Raw genomic sequence first — 19378 nt, forward strand, 5'->3', positions numbered from 1 at the left:
GGATTTTTCGCCGCCCCGCCGCTCCAGGTGCGACCGCAAACAGCACTGCCCTCTTTAACTCTTACGTGCCCAAATGGCACCGCTGCTTTATAACTTCATATGTTGGGCTTCCGTGTAGTTTTATTTTCTGGAATTTCTAGTTATCCTTTGTTTTGAAGTAGTTGTATTCCTCTCTAGTTGTAGAGGGAGACCTAGCGTGTCCGTCTAAGCCTCCATCTTGGCCGGAAGTCTCATTTTTCATTTAAGATTACACTGCATATCATTTTCCTCTTTTACGCAAGGTACGCAAGGCATCATGATGTATTGAAAGTAAGAGACATAGAGTGTCTAAGTAGATGCTGGTGCCATTCTCATTATGGCAGAGAAAATAGGTGGTTATGGTTAGTTAGATTCTAAGGAAGATTTTTGTTTGAGTTTGATATGGAAAAGACTTGCATAGGCTATAGCCTGCTGGGGGCTGGGCAAGTACATTTTTTTCTCAATGCAGAAGAGCAAAGGAACAAGGTCTAAGTACTTGGGAAGTTGAAATGAGGTGAAGTAGCCTCTTTCCTATGAAGTTGAAGGGAATCAGCTGTGTGTATAGGTAAAAATTCCTGTTAGCTTGAAAGTTTACTGCAAATGTTTTTAAAAAACCTTTGTAATCCCTATTACTTTAATCCTTACTGTGTTATATATAAGAATTTGTATTTGGAGTAAATAATTTTCATCTTTAAGTTTTAAAAAAATTTTAAGGAAAATTTTGAACATTCATAAAAATAGAGAAAATAGTATAATCAACTTCCATGAACCAGCTTCAGTAATTATTTTGATAGCTTTTTAACAATATTTCTTATATATTTTTTTAAAAATAATTGACCATTTAATCCATTTGTGTTTATTTTGCAGGGGTTAGATGAATGAATAATATTTATTAAAATAAGCCATTCTTTCCCTATTACATTATGAAGTGTGTAACCTACTAATCTGTAGTTTTATTTATGCTGACATAACATTGTTTTAATAGGTTTTAAATTCATAATTGTAATATATTATAAATATAATAAAAATTGATGCTATTATCAATATTCAAAAATAAATCATTATTTAAAATAATGGTTTAATATCTAAAGTAGGTATTAAGTATTTTCACAAAATTAGGATAGTAACTCATAACAAGTCAAAATTTTTATTGAAAAGGTTTTGTTTAAATTTAAGAAAGACAAACCTAAAGAATTCCACGTAGGTAATTGTTTATTCAGTAAATATTTGAGTATCACTATGTGCTAATGTCACATCTGAATAATTGATATAAAAACATTTGACTTTAATGTTTAATGCAGTTCATTGAGTCTGTTTTTAGTTCTACTTCTCATACACCTTTAAATTGGAGATAATTAGATTATATCTTTAAAAACCACTATATAAATGAATGAGTAAAATTTTCTGGGACGTTTTACGTATGTCTGACATCACTCTGGGAAAAACAAAAGATGATGTGTAGGATAATCATAAATATGGATAGAATATCTTTAGTTGGCTACTTATATTTACCAATTCATAAATTGTTTAGACGTAGAAAGAGACTTTGGAGACATTTTATTCACCCCTTCCTTCTCAACTATACAGAAGAGTCAGACAAGTCTCCAAGTAAATGAAGTCAGTGAAAGTATGCATATGACAGTAGTTTTTTATACCTTTATCTTGGCTTCTTCAGACCTGTTTGTACCATTGAGGACCCCGGCATTTTTTAGCTAGCCTACTTAGTAAGTGAAAAATAGGTTAAACAGTTTAGTTAATAAAATACTGATCAATTTCAGTCTCATGCTTCTGTGGGCAAATAGTCTTTTCTGGAGTTGAGGTGCTTCTTTTCCCAGTATATATTTCTTCATTCTCCAGATTTAGAGGTGTGTCAGTGGTGCAGTATTCATGATTCTGTATTTATTTTTGTCTCCCTTTTTACAGGTTCATGTCAGGGCTGGCCTTTTTCATGGTACGGAACTCCTGTGTAAAACCATTGTAAGCTCAGAGATATCAGGGAAAAATGATCATATTTGGAATGAACCACTGGAATTTGATATTAATACTTGTGACCTGCCACGAATGGCTAGATTATGTTTTGCTGTATATGCAGTTTTGGATAAAGTGAAAACGAAGAAATCAACTAAAACGATTAACGCCTCAAAATACCAGACCATCAGGAAATCTGGGAAAGTGGTAATTATATACTAACTTCTGAAACACTTTAAAAATGGAATAACTTGATGGAATAACATTATAATAGAATAATTTTGAAGACCTTTTGACATAATTGAGTAATATAAGTGAAATTATATAACTTTGGTCCCTCAGATCTTATTTTTATATTCTGGTCATTCATTTCTCTTTTGGCAAATATATTTTAGTAAATGTCATACTAGAAGTGCTTTATTATAAATGTTTACCTCTTAGGAGCTGTAGGTGAAAAAGAAGAAATTTTATTAAAAAAAATTTTTTTTAAATTTATTTCTAGAGAGGGGAAGGGAGGGGAAAAAGAGAGGGAGAGAAACATCAATGTGTGGTTGCCTCCTGCATGCACCTAGCTGAGGACCCAGCCAGCAACCCAGGCATGTGCCTTGACCGGGAACCGAACCAGTGACCCCTTGGTTCGCAGGCCAGCACTCTATCCTCTGAGCCACACCAGCCAGGGCAGAATGAGGAAAGTTTAAAAATCACTGGTCCACAGTCTCTTAACTGAAATTTCAGCTGCCACATATGTTGGAGGATTTGGAATTTTGTGCATTTTTAAAAGATCATAGATTGTACTTCACTTAGTATACCTTGAGGGATCTGGGACTCATCTGTAATCAAACATATCGGTATTTAGAAATATATTAATACTCACATTAAATGAGGCAAATGAAAACTATTAATTTCATGTTATTTCTGGCCACTTTTTAAAAGTATCAAAAATGAGTTATGAGTAAACCTTTACTTTTCATTTCTTTGATTTTGAAATTGTGGATAAAGGGTATTGGATTTTTTTCTTATGTTGTCTTTCATTTAATATTTTTAGTCAAGTCTTTATTTTTCTTCTTTATGAAAAACATTTTTTGAGAGATAGGGACATTAAGTTTTATACCTTAAAAAACTTGATTACTACATTTAGTTATGTAGATTTATATCCTTCTATTCTTAACATTAGAATATAATATTTTCTCTGGTTGCTATAATTTAAAATTTTTATTTTCATGAAAAAGTCACAGAAGAGTTACTTTCTTAGTGTTTTTCCCCCATTGATAATAGAATTTTACTCAAAGCATTTGAGTATTTATAAGAATTTTTGACACACTGACCTTGTTAATTAGCCAAAGTGTCTACATAAAAGTCCTTTCAGCTTGGTGCTTCCTTTGTAGAAATATAAATTCTGTGATACCTAGGTACATTGCCTTCTCCTAGTTATATATGATGAAAGCTCTTAAAACATACAACCTGACAACATATCATATATTTTCTTAAAATATTTTTAAAAATTTATTCATTGATTTTAGAGAGAGAAAAGGAGGGGAAGAGAGAGAAACATCAATTTGCTATTCCACTTATTTTTGCATTCATTGACTGAATCTTGTATGTGTCCTGACTGGGAATTGAACCCACCAACTTTGCATATTGGGTTGACGCTCTATAACCTACTGAGCTACCTGGCTGGGGCCAAAAAAATTTTCTTGAATCATTAAGAGTTCCTCATCATTTTCAGTGGTTGTACAACAAATATTCTCCTTTTTTTGGATGTACTGTTTTATTGTGAAATTTTAATTGGCTTTTAGAGTTTTCAACCATTTTAAAGGAATTGAACATTTTACCATGTACATCTTTGTTATTTTTGCGGGGATGGGGGATCGTCTAGAACTCTAGAAATTTTTAGAAATAAAAATATTTAAACAAAGGGCATGTACATGTTCACATCTTAAAATTCATTCTTAGCGTATTTATGCAGTGGTGTCTTTTTCAACAGCATTATCCTGTAGCATGGGTAAATACGATGGTTTTTGACTTTAAAGGACAGTTGAGATCTGGAGACATAATATTGCACAGCTGGTCTTCATTTCCTGGTAAGATTTACTTTCTAATTTTTAGTGTTAAAGAGTAACCTTTGGCACAGTGGCCTTGTTAATGTTTCCTTATGTTTCCTTTCAGTGTCCTTAAGAGACCATTTTGTATCTTTATTGTTTATTTTAAAACAAATTTCCATAGATTATTTTAATATATTCAAAAGTGATTTGTATCTGCATATATTGTTATTTTAATAAATGTGTTCTTGCTGTTAACATTTTATATTTATAGGTGATTGAGAATTTCTCTTAAGGAATAATGTCTTTTATAACACTGTCTTTTGTTATTGCTCCTAGATGTACTAAATTTCTGTACTAGTAGAAGGAACATTCACTAATTTGGGAAGACTAGTAAAATGCTTTAGCCTGAAATATGAGCTAAGAAGAGCACCTTTTACATGCTTATATTTTTCAAATACAACTTAAATTACCCCTATAAGATTGATGGTTTTATCTCCATTTTACAGATGAGGAATGTAAACATCTGTCTGTCTTACATAATTGGTTCAAATCTAGGATTTGTACAAAAGACTACTTGACTCTCCTACTCTATTCTCTTTCCCAAGTGTGGAATTTTTTAGTGTAGAACTTGTATTAATAATAGTGAGACTTTTTTCTGTCTTCATAGATATTTAGTAAAATCTTGAACTAGCATTTTAAAATTATTTTGTGGATCACAGACTTATGAAAATATTCATGTATTAATAGCTGCTACCTGAGAAATTGTTTTTGGACACATACATAATTGTTTTGGACATAAATTACAATTAGTTATTTTTGGACATGTTTATACATGTCTCACACTCTAATATTTTATGTGTGTGCATGTTTTGTTATTCCTATCCTTTCCTGCATATACCTCCAGTAATTTTCACTAATCACATTACTCTCAAAACATAGGAGAACAGTGCGCATGTACACATTTCTTAAGAGGGACTACAGTTTCACATTTAGAGTAAAATTATGCACTTCAGCATTATACTTTTTTGTAAATCTTAATTTAGGCTCACACATGTTCTCCAGAAGCATAAGCAACCTGTTAGTATTTTTAGAAATTTTTGGTGGTATTAACTTGGCATACCATGAATTTAGCTTTATCTCTAACAAAATGTAAGATGAAAAATAATAAATGAACACATTTGCACTATATGTATTAACTCTAGAAATGTCACGTTTATCCCTAGTAGGAGCAAGCTAGCAATGAATTACAAATAATCTATCATCTAGAGTTCCTAGGTAATCAGTAATCATATTTATTAGTTGCTTTTGTGTCTTTCCAGAGTTTTTCATGTATACACTAGGAAATATGAAAGTAAATTTCTGTTTTTCTCCCAATTCTTCCATAAAGCAGCATATTCTGTGCAGTGTTCTGCTTTTTGCCCTTTTAACCTTTTCTCTCTACATAGAGTGCTGCTGCTGCTTCTTAAAGCAGAGTTATCTTTTGATAGTTTTAATAGTCATAAGGAATAACCTTGCTTATATGTGGGTATATAGCTAAGATAAATTCCCAGAGGTGGCTTTATTGAGTCAAAGAATAAATCCATTTGTAATCTTGATAATCACATATTGCCGTCTTCGAGATTGTACCAATTTGTACTTTGCACTTGTGATATATTAGAGTGCCCTTTTTATGATCATTAAAAAAAAAAAAAAAAAAATTCTTCCCTGAGGACATGTCCTTTGATTTTAGAGCTAGGGGAAGGCAGGAGCAGGGCAGGGCAGGGGGAGAAAAGAAGAGGAGAAAAGAGGGAGGGAGAGAGAATCGTCAATGCCAGAGAAAAATTAGTTGCTGTCTTATGTATACGCCCCAACCAGGGATCAAACCGGCAACCTCTAGGCATGTGCCCTCACTGGGGATCAAACCTATAAATAACCCTTTGGTGCATGGGACAATGCTTCAACAAACCGAGCCACCCAGCCAGGGCTTTGTGATCACTTTTAAGCATGGTTACCTCCATAAGTTTGGGGCTGATAAGAATACTGTGCTACATTTGACTTTTAGATAGGTTGCATTTGCTAGGGCAAATAAATATAATGCTACTAGTTAGCAAATATAGGATCATAATTTGCTGAGAAGGCAGCTTTAGAGGTGTATAAATTATGAGAATTGCTTCAGTCCAGTGAAAATGGAATCTGTGAGACCGAGTATTTTTAAAAGATGGGCAAAGAATTATGGTAAGTAAGTGAAACTTGTAAATTTTTTAAACATTTTCTAGCTTTGAGAGATAATTCTGATTGTATGTACTATCTGGACACTGGGCCTAGACAGACTTTTTCAGGAAATAAACAGAAAGAATAACTTAAAAATCAATATAGGAAAAGAGGAATTTGTTTAGAGAGGGGAGGCTTCAGGTTGTGCTCTTTTCTCCCCCCTTGGGTTTCCTGTCTTTTCAACAGTTCACTTATCTATGAAATGAGAAAGTTATATGAACTCCAGGGTTTTATGACAACCCTGAAATTCTAAGATTCCCATGCGCAGTTTTGTGAATGGACTGTGTTTAGAGTGGTAGAGAAAAGGAAGGAATGCCTTGAAGAAAGAAGTAGGTGGTGAGGTTAAAGAATTACCACTTGAGTGGAGTGTTACAGAAACTACCAGAAGGTGTTTAACTGTATCAGCAGTTTGGGATAATCGAGGAAGATCAAGTTTGTCAAAGGAATGTCATTGATGACTTTGAAAAAAATCAGTTTGAGTACTGTGATGGCCATGGAAATCAGATTACATGTGATTAAGAAATCTGTGTACAGTGATGAAATAATGACTCCTATGGGCCACCTGATTTTGATGATGGGAGAGCAGTTTCAAGTAAGTTTTTTTTTTTTTTTTTTTTTTTAAGAAACCAAATTGAAGAAAGGAGTGAGGTAGCTACTAATTTTTGTTAATTTTCTCATTTAAAAATGTATAAACTCTGATTCAAATTTTGTGCTAAGCATTAACAGAAAATTAGAGGCTTATTGATAAAATTGCCAAATTTCCTTAGGGTGACATACTTTTAAAATAATCTTCAGGGTTGAAATCCATTAAAGTTTTATTTTATTTTAGTTTCAAAAATATTTTTGAAGAATCAAAATTGTTTGTATGTTTTAGATGAACTTGAAGAAATGTTGAATCCAATGGGAACTGTTCAAACAAATCCATATACTGAAAATGCAACAGCTTTACATATCAAATTCCCAGATAATAAAAAACAACCTTATTATTACCCTCCTTTTGATAAGGTAAGCTAATATTTTAAAGGATTATACTATACATGGAATAATTGAATTATTAGATTCTGGCTCTAGTTTAGTTTAAGTAATGTATGTCTATTTCTATTCCTATTTCAAAACATCACATAAATTGATATCTTGGTTCAGTGAAAAGACCACTGAGCAGGGAGCCGAAAGTCTGTTTAGTCCTGGCTTTGTCACTGATCACTTGAGATACGTTTTCTTTGGAGTTCAGATTCCTCATTTTTTAAATGAGGAAATCATTAATTGTTCTCAGAGGATTTTTTTCAGTTTAAAAGGGCATTTATATGTAATTCTGAATATGTGAAATGTACAATGAAACATGCCAGTATGTTGGTTCAGAGATTAAATTCATAATCACTGGTGCGTTAGAGTTGGTATTCAAAGAAAGGATGGTTTATGTTAAAGATTACTGTTAGTAGGACTTCCAAGGTACTATTATTTGGATCTATAGCAGCACTTCCATTTCTAAATGTACTTCCTTAGTATAAAGCTGCATACATAGGGGATAAGGAGAGTATATTTTGGGGGCTTAAAAGAGGGCTGCAATAAGTTATATGCTAACAGAGCTAAGCTGTCATGTTTTATCTTCAGGTTTGGTATCTTTGTTTTGGATATGATTGATGCTCATTTTTATGATAAAATCTTTGAGCAAATTCTCAAATAATAATATTTCTTCTATTTCCTTAATCCATTTGAGGACCAGTTACTTTTAAAAAATGATGTTATACTAAATATGTTTATACTTACTTGGTTTCCTATAATAGTACAGTTTTTATATGATTGTTGTAAACACCAAATCAGATAATACCAATATAAAACGAGAAAGTCGTCCACATTTTAAAAAATGTTTTCTTCCTGTAGTCACTCGCGTACATTTTGCTTTTCAAATCAATTTTATTTTTTTGCCTAATTTTAATAACCACAATATCATTTGGTCATTGTAACAACTTTATGAAATAGGGTAGGAATTATCATTACATATTATACATGAGGATGCAGACAAATTATTAGCTTAAGATTACGTAACTCAGATATGGATTTTCAGATTCTTTACTACTGATTTTCCTGGATGGTTGGGATCCCATCCCTTCAAGAATTAGAGCCCTTTGGAACTTAATGATTTGAAAAATATTTTTAGGCTTTCTTTTGACATTACTTTACACTTATGATATCTGTTAATTAAAAAAAAAACATGACAAATGACAAAACTTTCTCTTTAGTAACTTGTATACCTTTTTAGTTTCTTAATCAGAAGACATTTACCTATATTAATTTTTTCCACGTCCATATGCAAACCACTATGCATTTTATCTACAGATGATCCTAGTGCATCCTAGGAGTCAAAGTACCTTATAGTAATGCCATTGATTGATTCCTAGTTTGAAGATTCTGAATCACTGCATTATACCATTTTGCATTTAAAATTCATGTTTACATTATAAAGCATAGAAATGCCAGACTGTATTTAGCCTAAATACGTGTTGTCATTTATATTTAAAATTTTACAATCACAGGAGCCAAAATTGATTTTTTTAAAACTCTTTCTAAACAGATTATCGAAAAGGCAGCTGAGATCGCAAGCAGCGATAGTGCTAACGTATCAGTAAGTACCAAGGTTTTAAAATGGCCCTTTCTTATTATAAAGTTGTGCTTATTATTAGCTCCCTTCATCTCACGTATGGCAATGAACTTACAGAAGACCACACTCATATGCAAGAACAGTCTGTGAGTATGCGTGACTATGGACATACTAATGTTTTGTTAAATAGCAGATGTCTGTAATGGGTCTGTGCTCAGTGGTAAGCCCTTTTCTATTATAAACACAAGTTCAGCATCTAGTTTGTAAGGGATGTTATGACATCTTATAGATTAACAATGTGGTCTTTGTAAATATGATTCAGTTGAAGAATGAGGCTGTAATTTTTCTTTTTCTCTTCTCATGTAACAGAGCAGATATAATCATGCCAGACTTCACAGTGCAGGGAACCCGGGTTTCTTCCATCTTGGTGTGCTGCCATGTTTAACATGTAGTTTCTATCTCATGGTTTAATATTGGTGCTTGAGCTTTCTATAGCAAAAACAGGAAAAACAAGACTAGCGTCCACACTTTTTTTTTTTTTTTTTTTGGTTTTTTTTTTGGAGAATATCAGTGACATGCCTCATTTCTGCTTACATCTCATTAGCCATAACTTTGTGACATGGTCATCCGTAACTACAGGTGAGGCTTGGAAATGTAGTCTTTAAGTGGCCAGTCCTGTGCTTGGCTAAGAGTAAGAGGTTGTAGCTAATAAAGGAAGACGAGGAGAATGCATATTGAAGGAAAAACAGCAGTCTCTGCCCCACACACACACACACGTCTCATTTTTTCTGCCCAAACATTACAGATTACTTTTGTTTACTTAGCCCACAATATATGTATAGTATTTCTATCATCTGTCTTTTTTAGTTTAAAAAAAATTTTTAAGTTCAACACTGCTGAGTTCTAATTTGATATTCTCTTTTCATGTCATCAGTTTACAACTTTTAAGTGTAAAGCCATTTTTAGTAAAGTCATTCTGTATAGATCGGTAATTATATAGAGACTGACAGGCAAAATGGAGATAATGTGTATGTCTTTGTTGTTTGCAGTGAATCAAAGCAATATATAATGCTGGCTACTTGGAGAAATATCTGGCACAGGCTGTGTTCTGCTTTGCCATTAGAGTTCTCAAAAATTTCTATAGGTTGCCCTGACCGGTTTGGCTCAGTTGGTTGGGCGTTGTCACACAAAGCAAAAGGTCACTGTTTTGATTCTTGGTCATGGCACACGCCTGGGTTGTGGGTTTGGTCCCTGGGTGGGGCACATATAAGAGGCAATCAGTTGATGTTTCTCTCTCACATTGGTCTTTCTCTCTTTCTCTTTCTCTAAAAATAAATAAGTAAAATCTTTTAAAAAATTTTTGTAGCACTGTAGTGCAAGTTATCTGCTACTACAAATACTTTTAAGAGAAGTCCCCTGTAATGAAGCAAAAGAAGTTTATTACAACAATACACATCAGTCAGGCAGTTCCTGAAGCACATAATTGTAGTTTAAGTTTAAGAGATAATAGTTATATAGGGATATCTTCATTCTATTTTTAGTAACCCTTTATTAGTTTTAATATTGCTGTAATATTCTTGCTCAGGTTTGATGTACCCCCATTTAAAAAATTGGGTATATAATACAATTAATAAATTGTGAAACCAAAAATGAAAGCTTTTTCTGTAACTTCCGGAAACTTTCCTCCTCAGAGATAACTAAACAGTTTAGCTTGTAGCTACTAAACTTAGTGCTATGTATGCATTTAAATACCTTTATGTGTAAATGCCAGTACCTTTAAAAAAAAATCAATGAACTTTTCATTATATAATCTTTCCCCTTTTCATTTAATGTATTTTGTGATCTTGTCATGTCTGTATATTAAGCCTTTCTAACATTCCTTGGCATTAATTATTAGTATTCATTACATACCCCTATTGGTGGTGGTTATGCTTACTTCCAATTATTCCATACTAAAACAGTGCTGCAATTACTATTTTGTACATACTTCATTATACATATATGTATTTTATAGGATGAATTCCTAAAAATGAAATGATTAGATCAAAAGATATGTACTCTTTTTGTAAGAATTCTGCCAAATTGCATATCGTAAAAGATGGTAAATTTACAATCCTGCCTACACTGTGGAAGTTTTTACTTTTTGCATTTCTTTTTATTTTATTTTTTAGGATTTCATTTATTTTCTTTTTTTTATTTTTTAAAAATATATTTTATTGATTATGCTATTACAGTTTTCCCAGTTTTTCCCCCTTTCTCCCCTTTTGCCCAGTACTCCCATTCCCTCCAGCAGTCCCCTCCCTCTCTTAGTTCATGTCCATGGGTCATGCATGTAAGTTCTTTGGCTTCCCCATTTCCCATACTATTCTTAATGTCCCCCTGTCTGTTTTGTACCAACCAATTATGCTTCTTGATTCCTGCACCTTTCCCCCCATTCAGCCCTTTCCCCATCTCTGCTGATAACCCTCAATATGACCTCCATATCTGTGATTATGTTCCTGTTCTAGTTGTTTGCTTAGTTTGTGTTTTTTTCTTAGATTCATTTATTGAAAGTTGTGAGTTTGTTGTCATCTTACTGTTCATAGTTTTGATATTCTTCTTTTTCTTAAATATGTCCCTTTAACATTTCCTATAATAAGGGCTTGGTGATGATGAACTCCTTTAGCTTTACCTTGTCTGGGAAGCACTTTACCTGCCCTGCCATTCTAAATGATAGCTTTTCTGGATAGAGTTATCTACTTTGTAGGTCCTTGCTTTTCATCACTTTGAATACTTCTTGCCAGTCCCTTCTAGCCTGCAAAGTTTCTTTTGAGAAATCAGCTGATAGTCTTATGGGAACTCCTTTGTAGGTAACTCTGCTTTTCTCTTGCTGCTTTTAAGATTCTCTCTTTATTTTTAGCCTTTGGCATTTTAATTATGATGTATCTTGGTGTGGGCCTCTTTGGGTCCAACTTGTTTGGGACTCTTTGCTTCTTGGACTTGTATGTCTATTTCCTTTGCCAATTTAAGAAAGTTTTCTTTAATTATTTTTTCAAATAAATTTCCAATTTCTTGCTCTTCCTCTTCTTCTGGCACCCATGATTCGGTTGTTGGTATGTTTAAAGATATCCAAGAGGCTCCTTACCTATCCTTGTTTCTTTGAATTCTTGTTTCTTCATTCTGTTCTGGTTGAATTTTTATTTTTTCCTTATGTTCCAAATTGTTTATTTGACTCTTGGCTTCATGCCCTTTACTGTTGGTACCCTTTAGATTTTTCTTTACTTCACTTAATGTAACCTTTATTTCTGCTTGGGTCTTTTTTATGCTGTTGAAGTAACCAGTGAGATCCTTGAGCATCCTGATAACCAGTGATTTGAACTCTGCATCTGATAGGTTGATTATCTTCATTTTGTTTAGTTCTTTTTCTGGAATTTTGTTCTATTCTTTCATTTGGGCCATATTTTGTTGTTTCCTCATTTAGGCAGCCTCCCTATGTTGTTTCTGTGTATTAGGCAGATCTACTTTGACTCCCTGTCTTAGTAGCATGGTCTGTTGTAGAAAAGTGCACCTGTAAGATGTGTGGGGTGGAGCCTGAGGTAATCACCAGGGTGGGACAACATGTGTCACCTCTCTCTGGCTCTGTGTGTGGGAGGACTCAGGGCACATTGTTGCTGCCCAGCCTTTGGAGTTTTGCATGGGAGGAAGTTGTCTCCCAGTACTTACCATGATGCCAATCACATAAATTTCTCCACATATGCCACTGGTGCCCTTCCAGCTGTTGCCCTGATGCTGAATCCCAGAGGAAGTGAGTCTGTTTAAGTCCTCGGTCTGTTGCAGAGCCTTTAAGAGGAGACTCCTGAGAATTCTGCAGTTTCTTCCACTGCCCCAAAACCCACTGGTTTCTATAGCCAGAAGTATGGGGACTTACCTTGCTCGTGGTGGAACCCTAGACTGTATGGTCTGGTCTAGGGCTGGGATCTCTTGCTCCCAAGGTATCCCTTGAGATTGTTATCTACTGCATGTGGATGTGCGACCACCTCTTGCCTCTCCATGCCTGTCTGCGCCTCTCTGCGTGTCTCCCTGTCTCTGCCCCTTCCTACTCGTCTGGATAGTGGCTTCTTAAATTCCTTGGGTGTTGGACTTCCATACAGCTCGTATTTCTGATGATTCTGAGTGATACTTGTTTTGTAGTCTAGCTGTAATTTTTGTAGTTGTGTGAGGAGGTGAAGCGTGTTTACCTATGGTTACATCTTGATCAGAAGTTTGTTTGCTTTATGGTTTTCTGGCAGTCTTTTTAATATGTTAATCTAGTAGACAAAAAAGGGTGTCACATTATTTTAATTTTTATTCCGTTATTACTAGTCAGGTTTTTTTTCTTTTAACTTTTGAGAATTTCATTACTCTTTTAAAATTTTCTGATTGTTCTTTTCCCTGGCTATAATGTCACCTTAGTTCTCTCTGAGGAATTAAATAATCTTGTTTTAAAGTGTTTTTTTGCATCTTCTGGCATCTTTCTCTCTTCATATTACTTTTCTCAAATATTTGTTGATTCTTAGTTTAGCTATTTTTATACTGTGACTTCCTGGTTGTCTGCCTGTTCATTGTAACCAGCCTTCAGTAACTGCAGGAGTTAGGGTCAACTGTGCTAATACTTGGGGTCTTCTGAATGTGAAAATTTCCATCCCTTCCAGGTACAGGTGGCTCCCTAGGGCATTATACCCATTCTCTTCACCTCAGTCTGGGGCCCAAGACATTGCTGCTTCAGCTCAACTCAAAGGAAAGGGCATTCTTGTCCAAAGGAGCTGCTCCACCTGCAGATCCCTTGATAGCCCCTCTGATGATTCCCCAGCCTCCTCCCAGTCCGTGTGTCCTTGATTCTGAGCTGGAATTCCCCAGTACTTTGTTTCTTACTAGCTGCATGGCTCTAAGCAGATCTGTCCCTAGTTGTAATTGCTTTCTCTCCCTAAAGGATCCCTGTGTTAGGCGCTCTTTCTCCTTTCCCAGAGCTGTTATTGATGAGTACTTTTAAAAAGGTGTATCTTTTTTAACACTTCATTGTCTTTTGAATAACAAGAATGAATAGAACTGTTTTAGTTGAATATTCACTTATATGCCAAAGGCAGGTTGCCTTCCTTAATAAGGTCAACATAGGTTGACTTGTTAAATTGTGGGTGCATGTGCATTTACAGGTATATATAAAAAATAAGTATACATAGATATAATATGTATACACACACAGTTCGTCAGTTGAATTTACCATCACCTTACTAACAGACTTAAACCTACTCTTGGAATTAGAATTTTTAAAATATTTTATTTATTTATTTTTTAGAGAGAGGAAAGGGAGGGAGAAGGAGAGGGAGAGCAGCATTGATGTGCCAGAGAAACACCAGTCAGTCGTCTCTTGCATGCCCCCAACTGGGGAACTGGCCCACAACCCAGGCATCAGGCATGTTCTCTTGATGCGGAATAGAACCAGCGACCTTTTGGTTTGTGGGACAGTGCCCAATCCAGTGAACCATGCCAGTCAGGGCTAAAAATAAATTTTAAACTGTGGTAAAATAGATATAACATAAAATTTACATCTTAATCATTTTTAAGTATATAGTTTAGAAGTGTTATGTGTATATTCACAATATTCTTAACACATGAAGTGCAACTGATCTCTAGGACTTTTTTCATCTTGCCTAACCAAAACCCTGTATCCATTGAACAATTCCATATTTTCCTCCTCTCCCGTCAGCCTTTAACATCCTGTATTCTCCGTTCTGTCTGTATGAATTAGACCATCTAGATACCTCATGTAAATGGAATCATACTGTGTTTTATCTTTTTGTGACTGGCTTTTTTCACTTAGCATAATAGCTGGAGATTTTCCTATGACTCAGGGGAGGCTGCTTCTGGCACCTAGTAAATAGAGTTCAAGGGTGCTGCTAAATTTTCTACAATGCACACGACTTTTCCTACAACAAAAATATCAATACCAAGGTTGAGAAACCCTGCTCTAATCTAAAACATGTATATTATAAATAAAGTATGTCTCAGTTTCTTATGGCAGAGACTCAGGCACAAAACCTTAGTGACTGGCTTTGTAAAATGCATATGATGACTCAGCTTTTAGCTAAGAGGTTCTGGGGATCTATCTAGAATGTTTTCTTTATAAAATGATTAAGAGTCTTCACAACCTTCAATTTTAGGGAAAGGAAATACTGAGTATTAACAAAATATTTTCAAACTTACTGAAAACTTGCATAAGAGTGTAAAAATTCTCATATAGCCTTCATTCAGCTTCCCCAGCTGTTAACATTTTACCACATGCTTTACCAAATTGTGTGTGAATGAATTTTTCTGAATCATTTCAGATGGAGTAATATACATCATGTTCTTTTTTACCCTTTCCTTCTTCAGTGTGTATTTCCTAAAAACAAGGACATTCTCATACTTAACCAGAATCCATTTATAAAAATCAGGAAAATAATATTGATAAACTTCCATTGTCTAAACCACACATTACATTCACATTTAGCTAGTTGTCTCAGTAATGTCCTTTTCAGGTATAGATTCCAACTCAGGATCACTTGTTGCATTTTATTTTTGTGTCTTTAGTTTCCTTTATTCTAAGTTGCTCAGTCTTATTTTTAACGACTGACATTTAAAAAAAAAAATACAGGCCAGTTATTTTGTAGAATGTCACTCAATTTGGATTTGCCTAATATTTTATCATGATTCCAGCTATGCATTTTTAGTATGAATACTATAGAAGTGGCTCTTTTTACTGCATTTTATCAGGAAGCAGCAATGTCAATTTGTTTGATTACTATTGATGTTCATTGTTATCACTTGATCTCGGTTTTTCTCTATAAAGTTAGTTAAGTATTTTAAAAGGGGGGATATTTTGACTCTAAGTAGACATCCTGTTTTACATCAGTTTTTTATCCAGTTTTAATACTTATTAATGTAACTTGCTTAAATCAGTATTATTACAGTGGTTTGCCAAATGCTGATACTCAAATTTATTATTTCCTTTTGGACTTATTAGTTGGCTTATACCATAGAGGTTTTCTTCTCCACTTATTTATCTTTTTTTAACTTATAGTAATAATGATTTATGATTTCTATTTTATTTAATGACATAATTAGTTACTGTCATTTACTTTGATGTTCAGAGTGACCCAGATTTGGCCAATGGTAGCCCAGTCAAGCTCTTTCCTGTCTTTTTGACATGTTCCTATCATTCTTTGAGCATTTCCTTCTTTCTGAATCAACAGAGTACTTCAGGCTCATCTGGTATTTTCTCTACCCCAGTTTTGGACTCAGTCCTGATTCCTTTTATTTGTGAAAAGTATTTCGAATCCGAAATCTGGGGACTAGGTATGCTCATTGTTACTCGTGTGCAATTGCATTTAGGCCTTTTCACGAAGCAGTGAGATAATATATGTACAAAATCTGTCCTGGAAAAGTCCAACCATTGTTAATGTAATGAGGACAGTTTGCATGACATCGATATAGCCTGGGAGCCAAGGAGGGTGCACTGGAATACACTTGTGTGAACAATGACGACTTCACTGTACTAATCAGTGGGGGTGGTAGGTGCCATTGAGTGAGCATGTGTACTGTGTGGCCATCACATTCAAAATGACTGAGCAAGTAGAGCAACGGATCTGCATTACATTTTGCGTTAAGCTTAAACATTCCTCTGCAGAAACTATTTGGATGATTCAGAAGGCCACAGTTATGGGCACCTTGGAATATCTCACTATTTAGTTCTTATTTGATTTCATTCATCAGAGTTCTTTAGTTTTCCTCATATAGATCTTGTATATATTTTGTTTTATACCCATGTTTTCATATTTTGGGGTGCTAATGTATATGATATTGCGTTTTTAATTTCAAATTTCTCTTCTTTGTTTCTGATATATAGGAAAGCAGTTAGCTTTTGTATATTGACCTTTTATCCTCCAACATTTGCTTTAATTGCTGGTTAGTTCCAGTAGTGTTTTTGTTGAGTGTCTCAGATATTCTACATAGATAATCATTGTCCCTCCATTCTTTTTTACATATACATATGCTATTTTGAATCTGTTACTTTAGAAAATTAGTAATATGACTTTTTTATTTAATGTTTATATATCAAATCCCAGTTAAAATAATACCAAGTATAAAGTAATATAATAATAGAATATAGATCCCTACAGAATCTTGTCAGGTAATTATGCAGAAGTATTTTTGTTTGTTTATTTGTTTTCTAATGTATTTTTGCTAAACTGGTACAGTTTTTCTTTAGAAGAAGGAAGTGCACCTCTTTCTCTTAAAGCATTCAGAGTCTAGATTTAAAAAAATAGCATGGATCTTCATTTTTTAAGTACTTTTGTATAAGAATTGGGAAGAAAAATAGGCTAATTAAATTTGTGTGTGTGTGTTTAGCCAATATTTAATTCTAAATCCAAATGGTTTTACATGTGTCCTTGCCGGGTGGCTCAGTTGATTAGAGTGTCATCCCATATACCAAAAGATTGTGGGGTTTGTTCCCCATCAAGGCAACCAATGGATGTTTCTCTGTCACATCAATGCCTGTCTCTCTCTTCGTCTCTCTCTAAAATCAATAAATATATCCTTGCATGAGGATTTAAAATAAAAGGTTTTATGCCTCTGAGATAAGAAGTGTTCTATTACTTTTTTAAACTTCATGTTTCATTTATATATTTTTGTTTTGTTTGTTTTTTAAAATAGAAACTGAAAATTAAAGAAGAAATTCAGTTCAAATAATAAATGACTTCTTTTTCATTCAAATTGCAATTCTGCCCCCTAGTGTTTGCATGTAGATATTTAGGAAACTTCCCTTCAGAACTGAGAATAATTTTTTCCTTCATTCTTAGCTTACATTTATTATATTTGTCAATAAAAACTTTATAAAGGGAATCCATGTTTATTAATCTTATTGAGAAATTAGATTTTAAGTATCTCACATGTTAAAGCTCATAAATTATTTAAAACTTCATTGTATAAATTTGCTAAATTTTTGCCCAGGATGTTTGCATAATTCAATTCTATAATGAGTGATTTTACTTTTTTAGAGTCGGGGTGGAAAAAAGTTTCTTGCTGTACTGAAGGAAATCTTGGAAAGGGATCCCTTGTCTCAACTGTGTGAGAATGAAATGGATCTTATTTGGACTTTGCGGCAAGATTGCAGAGAGAACTTCCCACAGTCATTGCCCAAATTATTACTTTCAATCAAGTGGAATAAACTTGAGGATGTTGCTCAGGTAACAAAATATCATTTTGTAGTACTTTTTGGGAATATATATTACTTTGTTGATTTTGTGTAAATTTTTCTTTCCTGCACAGGCATATTGCTATAGGTTGGAAATTTTCTGCTGGAGAAATTCTGAAGTTTTAAACTGTTAATATATAGTCTAAATAGTAGTCCCGAAAATTTTAAGATTTTAAAATTCCAGATTCTGTGTAGATTTTCTGTATCTTTCACTAAACATAATAAAAACAATGGTCTTGGTGTAATTGTCTGTAATTACCAGCAGTAGTAGGTCTTTGGTTACTTAAAACAGTTCAGCGTACTCCAGAATTTCAATCTTAAGACCCTTTGCAGTGACTATTCTAAAATAAATATGTATTGTTTGAAAATTACTTCTCTTTTTGAAAGTTAATATTTTAGAGCATAAACTGTTCAGATCAATTTTAACATTTTTTAGTTTGGCAGAGTTAAATGTATGCCTTTAGGCAGAATAGAGAAGGGGAAAATTTTTTGTTCCAAAGGCCACTAAATTTTAGCTCCTTGATATAATTTTTCAAGACTATCAAAAAGCACTAGCATTTTAAAAAATTTAAAACATGATTCAGAAGATCATTAAAACATTAAGAAATAAACTCTATACTGCTCTATAGAAAGATCCTTGAAGTGGTTTTTAATCATAATGAATATATTTGGCATATTAAAATAACCAAATGTGTATACTTTACTCCTACTATTTGAATTCACCCAGTGTTTTAAAGAGCTTTCCGGTCTTAGTAAATCTGTAATGACTGTAAAATTTTATCTTAATCATATGTGTTTAAAAAATCTTTGTTGTTATAGTATTACTTCTCAAATAAAGTATAGATGGGGCTTCTTTTGAGTTTATTTCTTAATGTTTTAATGATCTTCTGAATCATGTTAAGTAATTATTATTATGGGTCTTGTTCAAACTGTTTTCATAGTTGAACCATATGCATATGATTTACTCTGAAAAGGAGCTATTGTTGTCATTTAGATGGGTTTCATTATTCTGACACAGTTATCCTCTGACTATTTATTCAAATTCAAGCTTAGTTTTCCATGAACCCCCATAATGGTGGAATATAAGATAGATTTATATTTCAGTTGGCACAATTTGCTTACTTCTTATGGACTGCGTTCAGTTTTTTTCTTTTTAATTTTTAATTTTAATTTTAATTGTATTTTTTTACATTATGTTTTAGTCGCCTTATACAGCCCTCCCCGCAGCAATCACCACAATTTTGTCCACGT

At 33.6% G+C, this 19378-nt stretch overlaps 1 protein-coding gene across 1 annotated transcript in view; it reads left to right on the forward strand.

Moving 5' to 3' along the window:
• The window catches only part of PIK3CB (phosphatidylinositol-4,5-bisphosphate 3-kinase catalytic subunit beta), a 154995-nt gene that overhangs the window by 90750 nt on the left and 44867 nt on the right, over positions 1–19378 (forward strand). Inside the window, exons 10-14 of the mRNA XM_090284267.1 lie at positions 1942–2193; positions 3971–4067; positions 7153–7283; positions 8851–8901; positions 17931–18119. Of these exons, the coding sequence (XP_090140393.1) occupies positions 1942–2193; positions 3971–4067; positions 7153–7283; positions 8851–8901; positions 17931–18119 (720 nt within the window). The remainder of the gene's footprint in view (positions 1–1941; positions 2194–3970; positions 4068–7152; positions 7284–8850; positions 8902–17930; positions 18120–19378) is intronic.

This window comes from Furipterus horrens, unplaced genomic scaffold (genome assembly GCF_987537825.1).
Source record: "Furipterus horrens unplaced genomic scaffold, mFurHor1.1.pri manual_scaffold_7, whole genome shotgun sequence".
Classification (NCBI taxonomy): Eukaryota; Metazoa; Chordata; class Mammalia; order Chiroptera; family Furipteridae; genus Furipterus; species Furipterus horrens.